Source organism: Cryptomeria japonica, chromosome 6 (genome assembly GCF_030272615.1).
Source record: "Cryptomeria japonica chromosome 6, Sugi_1.0, whole genome shotgun sequence".
NCBI classification, from domain to species: Eukaryota; Viridiplantae; Streptophyta; class Pinopsida; order Cupressales; family Cupressaceae; genus Cryptomeria; species Cryptomeria japonica.
Window position 1 is genome coordinate 508,720,461 of NC_081410.1, and position 9,090 is coordinate 508,729,550.

Sequence of the window (9,090 nt, forward strand, 5' to 3'; positions counted from 1 at the left end):
ACAACCAGTAATGAAGTTATATTAGAACCGGTAATGATGCAGAAAAGAAACCGGTAGTAAAGTAGTGTAGGAAAATCGAACTAGTATTATTATTGAAGCAGAGTGATCAACCGGTAACACTAACCAGTTCATATATAAAACCCTAACCGATGGAGCTTGGTGAATCAGTTGTGATGATCTATTACCGAATGATGATCGGAGATGAAGATGCCATGTAAGCATGATGCACGTGATGAGTTTCAAACTAGATTTGGCACATGAAGATAATTGTTTAAATTGGGAATGATAAAATGCCTTGCATGTAGTAAAAAACATGTGATGAGCTACAAGATCCAATGTGTGATGATCTAGGAGCCGTTGAAGTTGTCTAGAACAATGTGCAGTTGATTGCAATGTAATCCAACGGTTATGATTGAACCGATATGTTTGTAATCTATATGAGATTTGTAGGTTTTGTGATGTGTTACCGACCTATTGTATTTATATTTAAGGTTGACATGTTGTTTGCAATTGTGTTGGAAAATCTGGTTAAGTGTTGTAGTGTGATTGTTGTCAATCAAGAAGGAGTGTTTGTAGAATGTTGTGAAGGCAGATAGGAGTAGAAAAGGATCTGATTAAGCAAGGTAGTGTTATTTTCAGATCAACAAAGAATGTGTTGTTCTCTAACCATTAATCAGGTAAGCTTTAACAGGCTTGGTGTTGTTTAAATCCTCTAATCAGGTGATCCATTATCTTGGATTTGAAATCCTCTACTGAGATTGCCTTTAACAGGGTATTATAGTCAATCCCTTAATCGGGTGGTCCTTAACTGGATCTATTCTTAACAGGACATTATTGCATAAGCTTCTAAAAAGGCTTGGCTCCTAAAAGGGTGAACTTCAGAAGAGTTCAAAATACTTGTGGGTATTCATCCCCACCGTAGTTTTTCCCATTTGGGTTTCCACATGAAAAATTATTGTGTCAATTGGTGAATGATTTTGTGGATGTGTTTTGATATGGTTGATATGATTAACTTATAAAGTCACTTAGATATGTTTAGATGACCAAAAATGATCTGAAAAGAGCTACTACTGGTGCTAGTAAAGTGGGTTAATGTTTTGGTTAAATGGTATTTGAGTTTCATATCTATTGCATTGTATCATTGATGTTTTGGTCAACCTGTAAAGTTTGACAGTGCAATTGTAATTTTTGATACAGTGTCTAAACCAAGTAGAGTAGCAAGTTATTTCTGAGTTGGGATTAAGTTTAGTGAAAGTTTAGTTTATTTTCTATCTAGTGATTCACCCTTCCCCTCTCAGTAGTTGACCAGATCGGTATAGTTTCATCATATTATCAAGTTTTCCCTCATTGTTGTTGCCAACAGACCGCACATGCTACCCCACCACCATCTCTACAACTCTCTTGATTTCCTGCCCTGGGGGAGTTCAAAATTTTGAATACCAAACCCAACTGACGAATGCTATATACAATAGTTATTCATTCTAATATGAAATCCATAAATTTTCACAAGTGAGGATAACTCCAATATATGTTATAGATCTATGTGATAGCTAATGAGATATATGTTTGGAAACAAACCTACCCTTTCATTGAAGGAAAAACCCTATTGACTATCAAAACTATTTTATTGATATTGTAGATGATGGGTTATCATTATATAGCCTTTGTCATTTTTTAAAACATCATAATTTATAAGAGGTAAACGATTATTTGAGCTAATATATTACAAAATCTCATAGTCTTCGCAATGTAATTTTGTAGATCTTATTAATCACAAGTCTATGTTCTTGCAATGATTAGAATTCAAGCCTTATACTTTTATAAGAATATTGAGTCTTTATTAAAGAAAAGAATTAATAATTTAAAAAAAATAATAATAAAAAATACAAACTATTTATAATAAGGTGGAACTTTTTTAAATGTGTAGATGCTCTCTCTCTCTCTCTCTCTCTCTCTCTCTCTCTCTCTCTCTCTCTCTCTCTCTCTCTCTCTCTCTCTCTCTCTCTCTCTCTCTCTCTCTCTCTCTCTCTCTCTCTCTTCCTTCTTTTACTTATTTTTTCAATTTATTTACCCAAACACATTTGTGGAATTTTTAAGGAAGGTGGATAATTTATGCCTATTGGATCATTCCCTACAAAATATATTAGTTTATAAATTGAATTAAAATTTAGGAAGGAAACAATATATATTTATAGAAATTGTATTTCTATTAAGAAATAATATCAACTTCTTCACTTATTTGTAATTTATAGAATAATTATTATTACAAATAATATAGGATTTAACAAATCTAGTAGAATTCTCATTTTACAATTAGTTTACCATGTCCATCATTCCTATTTGACTCAACATCATAGTTAAAAATAAAAGAAGAAATTTTTTTGAGGTCATTGATTGATCATTTCTCCTTCATAGTGGTTAAAATTCATAAAAGACACACCTTTGAATTTTAAATAATAGTTAAAAGTAATATCAAATGGTGTGTGTGTAATGATTTATTCAATTAAGCAATACAATACATATAATAGCTCTATAAATTTAAACATATAGTGCTTTACCAAGAGGAGAATAAGTATCATATTCCAAAGAAAATATTGTTAAATAATCATAAAATATTTTGAACATGATGTAGAAAAGGAAATCAAACTTAACAAAAAGAAGTATATCCTTTGAGAATTTTAAGATAATAAGAAGTGTCTTAGCTACTTATTTTATCTTTTATGTAAAAAATTGTCATTGAAAGTGATAAATTTAACACAATGTAAAAGAAATAAAAATTTTAATTATAGAAATTAAATGATAATTAATTTTTGTCTACAAGAAGGAAATCTAATAACAACAAAAATAGAAAATAGAATTGTGTATAGATGTTCTAAAGACTACACAAGCTATTTCTCTTAGACATTGTGCCATGTGTGAACTACAATGTGGTGCATTGTCATGCGAAAAGGTAGAAAATAGGGGTCCACAAAATAACACAAATTTGTGCCTAGATGGATTTTAATATAAACAAAATATAAAACAAAAAACAAAATATAAAAAAAAAACCAAGGTATTAAAGTAATGAAATAGAAACTCATTAAAGTAACCAAATGGAAATGAAGATAAAAGGGTAGAAACTATAGTAACATGAGAGACTACAAGTGAAAAAGGAAATAAAGAAGACATAGAGAAGATATGGATGAAATGTGCTAGAAATATTAAAAGTGACATGCAATGAATATAATGCACCAAATGAAACTATAGTGAAAAACAATTGATATAAAAATGAAGCTAATAACATCAAACATCCACAATGAAGGATAGATAGTTGAGATAGTAAGAAGGAACTCTTCAAAAAAATAACAATGATCTTCTCAAAATGGTATGTTCAATGCCAAGGGATTATGTTGTTTTAAAACATTATGAAAAGCCTATATGCAAGAGTTTTGGATATAGTAAAGTTGAAATAATATGGTATGTGTGTCAGAAACTCAAGGAGAAAGATTGTGTGTGTGTTCTCTATATATTGCATGGATGAATCTATTCTTCTATTCTTCAATTCAAAATAGAGGGTTTTAGTCTAAAATAGACAATTCACATTTGTCTTCAAGACACAACATCATTGATAGGGATGTTACCCTAGTAGATAGTAGGAAGCATAAAAATCTAAAGGATTTCTACGTCATGCATTTTTATGGGACCCTAGCATGTCACACAAACATCTATGCTTAATATTCATGTCTGAGAAAATAAGTCCCAAAAACTATGTAACATTACCAAATTACTTAAAATAAAGGTATTTTAATAAGATCTTAGCATAATAACTAAAACGTCTTTTTTAAGGTTGAAGGGAGGTTTATGTAGTGTGAAATTGAAAGGGTATGCAATTTATGACACTACACATATATAAAAGCCAACAAAAGGAAAATATCAAAATAAGCTCCAAAAATATTCAATCTTAAAATTTAATATAATTATAAGCTAAACCTTAAAATAGTAGATCTCCCATACATACGTGTTTTTCAATGTTTTGAAGAGATATGGAAGATTTAATAAGTTCATTAAAATGTTATAAATTGAAGGTGTGTAAGCTATATATTTATCAACATGTTAATTTTGCATATTTTTTGTTCTCTAGTATTAATGGAATATGTACAAGATATTTATTTATTTGTGTGTGTGAATGTGTGTCTCTACATTTGATTCCAATTACAAAGAGAATCATGAACATATAGACTATAATAGATTTGAAAATGTTTCCTGAATAGGTTATGAGTTCTTTGTAGTATTGTGAACTTTATATCATACTTAGTTTTGATTTTCATATCTAGGTAGACTATGTGAGACAACTAGTTGCCCCCAAAATCAATGATGACATTTTCAAATTTCAAATGGATAAGCAATTCTAATTTAACTTTGGATTATGAACTAGGTAACTAAAGTTTCAAACATTTCATGTAAGAAATAAAAGTATTAATTATATGTACAATTTAATGTTTTTTATGCTACAGTCAAATAAGAAAGGCTCCACTTTCAATGTTTTCTTCTATACATGAAATGAATATATGAATTCAGTTTGAGCATTTATCAATGAATTATTTAGACTCTTCTTGGCTTACTCTACATGAACAATTTATCACACAACTAGAGATTCCAAATTTATTATCAAGGGACTCTATCTTGTTTAACAACAAACAATTTTGACATAAATTATGTGCCAACTTCTTGATTTAAAATCATAAAATTAATATTGGAGTTGAGGAAAAATCAACTCTACAACTCCCAAATATCACCTGCATGCAAACCTGTCACAGAAGGAGAGAAGCAAAAAAACTATGGAGGCGAGAATTCAGAGATGCAGAAAAGAGGAGTCATATTGATTGTGCAACAAGAATGAAATTCAATAATTACAAAGAGAGAATCCTTATAAAAGGATACGCGAAATCCTAAAGGAGAAAACTCCAATGAATTCTAGGATTCCTAGGTTTAGCTTAAGTATAGAGTATAATAGACTAATAATTAAATAAATAATTATTAGTTAATAAAAGATAACTCTAACAATTAATATGGACAATCCAAATCAATTAAACCATTTGATGGTCAAATAATCCATGATAATTTTATACTTTATGCTAATAATTATTTTATTTTTCATGTCAAAAAATTACCTATCAACAATTTCATGTTTATAAATAATCAATAATTAATTTATTGAAAAATGAATATTTGAACATAATCCTATTTTACATAAAATTGTGAAATGTTAAATAATTTATAAAAATTCTTGATATTCACCTATCTGAAAAATCAATAGTGAAAATTTCAAGAGGTTTGTCTCCAATCATTTATAATGTTACTTATAGGTTTGTTTATGCCAATTAAACACAATATAATTTAGTCTTATCAGCATATATTTTGTAGTCTATGCAAGAAGATATAAAATATGCTTAAGCGAAACGTACAGTCTATCTGTGTATATATAAACTGTTTTATTCCTATGTAATATATATTGTTCATTTTACTGGTGGACTACATAATGAAAACATGTTAAAGAGTTTTTAACAATGTTCCAGATTATTTGCATATAAAAATCCTTATCTGCGAATTGACATCTTTAAATTCAAGGTTCTCCATCATTTTCTTTCCGCAGATACTGGCGGCGACTGGAAACTGCGCGCAAATTTTCCTCTTCCTCTTGCTTCTGGAGAATGCTACGAACTAGTCCCAGATCTTTCTCTTCCTCTTCCGGGTGGCAGTTGTTGTAAATTGCGTTGAAATCGTTGCTGGGTGTGTCAAAGGAATGTAGAAATGATAAGAGGACGCAAGTCGAAACGAACATTGGAATAGGTCCAAAATTCCATAGAAATAGAGGCAACGAGAAGTAAAATGCCCTCAATCCTAGTGACCAAAAGTAAGCCCCTCTATTGATTGCCCTACAAACATACTGTCTGTGATCATTCTCGAGCTCGGGGGCCAAAGGAGGCGTGTTTATGAGGAAGCCAACATGACTGTAATACCTTACGAATTGCGCATTGCAAATGAATGCCACCAGAAAGCATAGTAACACCACCATGCACTTGACAGAAGAAGCGACAGATCCTTTCATTCCATACATAGTCCAATCACCAGGACTGGTACCCACACCCATCAATATACCTAGCACAGAGGAGAGCGTTATGGCGGTTGCGGCCAAAAGCGTGGACGCCATTATGCTGTTCCGTAGAGTTTGGACTGCTAGCACTCCGTTCTTCATCCCCTCCTACAAAATCAGTCGGCCCGTCGTAAACGTCAGGAGTACATGTGCATAAGAAGGCAAAAGCACACAAAATTGCTATTTAAAGTCATGATTTGTTAATTTAGTCACACAATTTTAATATGCATTAGTTAATTGATTAGTTGAGTATGAAACACATTTTATTTCAAGTATTTTTACTTTTTAGTTCTACAAACTCAATAACTCAATAATTTCCTCTCTATGAGTTTGAAAAAGGGTCAAGACATACAAACTAGAGTTGGGAAGAAGCAGGGTCTTAGATCTTATACAAAGTTATTGACAATAATAGTTGGCACAGTACAGAATAGTCACAAAACACCAAAGATTCGAACAATAAAGAGAGACCTAAAACAAAGTTGTTGATTACAAACAATAGTTGGCACAATACAGAATAGTCACAAAACACCAAAGATTCGAACAATAAAGAGAGACCTAAAACAAAGTTGTTGATTACAAACAAGCAACAAATGACACAACTAATCTAAGGAAGCATGCCACCTTAATCAGGGTGTGGGATTGTGAGATACATTTTGAAAGACATTGTTCTTATGTTGAATAACAATCTAAGTAAACTCATGATCCTTAGCACCATAACAAAGAGTAGGGAGGGTAAAATGTATTTGTGACTTCAGTGGGAACCAAACTACTAGTGGGGAGACAAACTATAAAGGACTGTAAAGAAGGGACCATACGAGCCAGAAGAGGCTCACTCACAATACCCTCGAGAATAGGATACGGAATAGAAATGACCTGAGGAATGGGTGAATCGGGAACCATGGATGCAGCAACACCACCTAAGGAACATGTTCTCCAAATCAATCTATCTCAGAACACAACATTGCAGAAAAGATCACAATTAGAAGACTTCCATCAAGATGACGAAAATGAAACATTCATATAAGGACAAGCTGAAGCCAGAGAACCAATGACATATTGTCGACATAAAAAAGGGATGCCTTTATAATCTATAAATTGTGTCTAGGAGTAGTCCTCAACCTATAAAACTACCTCAGCTGGGATAGAAGACAACAAATTGAGCTCCACAAGAATCGGAGTGTAAGTAGTACGAGAGAAGATGATAATTGCATTATCCACCATAATAAAACGAGCCAACAGATTTTCAGTGCTTGTGTAACTCTAGTTACACAAAAATGAAGTGAGAGATTTGGAAGATGAATCCAAACTAAAAGTTGGTAAAAGGACTTGGTGAGAGCATTAAACCATGCCACCCAAAGATTGAGAAGAAAGGCAAGCTACCGTAAAAACTAAGAAAGAGAGCTCAGCATAGCATCACGATTGACAACTGAATCAAAAGCAGCCATGAAGAATGCCTTACAACAGGGATAAATCTCTATATAAATTGCCCTCTGTAACTGGATACCAGCAGTTTTCAGAGATCCGAAAGTATAAATCAGTATAATGAGGCCAGATTCTCAAAAACCTACAAATAAACGCCTTTTGGGGAGAAAAGGCTCATCATTGCTGCAAACCTACTCAAACAAAACCACAACAGAAGCGAAAGGTGTAGGCATCAAAAAGGTGAAAATTAAAATAGGAAAGCCACCAGCCCTAGACCTACCAACAAGGGGGAAATCCAATGGATCCCCCGAAACCCAAGCACCGGAGGTAAGGGACACAATGGAAGCAGGGAACAAGGAAGGCGCGGCACCGGAACCCTCCCATTGCTCTGGAGACCAACCACTGCAACCTCAGAGCGCACAAGAGTCAAGGAATAACCTAAACCAGGCTCTAAAACATAGGGAGTTTTCCAAATGACCAAAACAGCACACTGAATAATAGGGGTGGGAGACAAGTGCACCCGCGGATGAACCATCAACAACGGGCCCCGAATTTCAAAGCAAGCCCGTGCGGGTATAGGAGCCGAAGACTTTTTGAACATATCTTACTAACATGTGATTTCCTCTACTACAGTTTATTACAAGTAAAATAAGAATTATAAAATCCTATTGAAGAATGGTGTATCTGATTTTACGGACTAAGTATTTAACTGTGTAACAAAACAGATGCAAAAGTCCTTCCTACTCGACAAAAATCTAACTGAAATAGTGTTGGGAATACGAATGTTTACCTTCATATTAGCATTCACCCATGCCCGCCTATTGATTGCGTTGAGGCCTATGAAGGTGGTGTTGGGTGTTTTGAGAATCCTGTACAGCAGTCTGCAATGGTAGGCTACCAACATTAGCACCCCCACTGGGACGAGTATTATATCCAAATGACCCTTCACCCAGCTCCGTGTTTCTCCCATTAAACCTTCTTCAAATTGAATTTATTAACTACAATACTGAGCCCAACTACAAGACACACAGAACTATGTAATTAACAGAAGTAGACACACTGAAGAGCTTCAAACATCCGGCGCCTGATCATCTGTTTAAAGCTCCATATATACAAATAATGGAGGTAATGACTAGTAACGCATTCCTCAAACTACACCACCATAACCTGATTGCGAAAGTAACTAAATGATTTTTAAACTATGCTATGTTTCAGTTCGGAACCAGACAAACACACATTCATAGTCATTTCAAAGGGAGCCGTAGTAGAAATATTAAAATGGATCACTCATAGATGCCATTGACGATACTCTGAATTTGATCAAACAAGTGTATAAATCGTGTGAATATAGAAATATACACTACACGCAGTAGTTGGCTTTTTAAAAGCAATTCAAATAAATCAGACAATATATTATCATCAGCAAATAAGCCTCAGCCTAGTAAAACTAAAGATAGCCTAACCCACGTGGATTTTTATCAGTAAAAGACCATGCAGGCTCGTATTTTATATGAGATTTATATTAATATTGCCAT

At 33.2% G+C, this 9,090-nt stretch overlaps 1 protein-coding gene across 1 annotated transcript; it reads right to left on the bottom strand.

The window, feature by feature from the left end:
* Positions 1-5,602: 5,602 nt before the first annotated feature.
* LOC131052815 (uncharacterized) lies at positions 5,603-8,525 on the bottom strand. The gene is made up of 2 exons (XM_057987440.1): positions 8,346-8,525; positions 5,603-6,241 (listed from the first exon to the last, which is right to left on the bottom strand). Exons 1-2 carry the CDS (start codon positions 8,523-8,525, stop codon positions 5,603-5,605), a joined length of 819 nt encoding a protein of 272 aa, XP_057843423.1.
* Between the last annotated feature and the right edge of the window lie 565 nt (positions 8,526-9,090).

Excerpts from the sequence above, each read along its gene's own strand:
- LOC131052815 (XM_057987440.1), bottom strand. The coding sequence starts at position 8,525 with ATGGGAGAAACACGGAGCTGGGTGAAGGGTCATTTGGATATAATACTC. Across the intron at positions 6,242-8,345 it reads GGGTGAATGCTAATATGAAG|GAGGGGATGAAGAACGGAGT; the intron begins GTAAACATTCGT and ends CTGATTTTGTAG.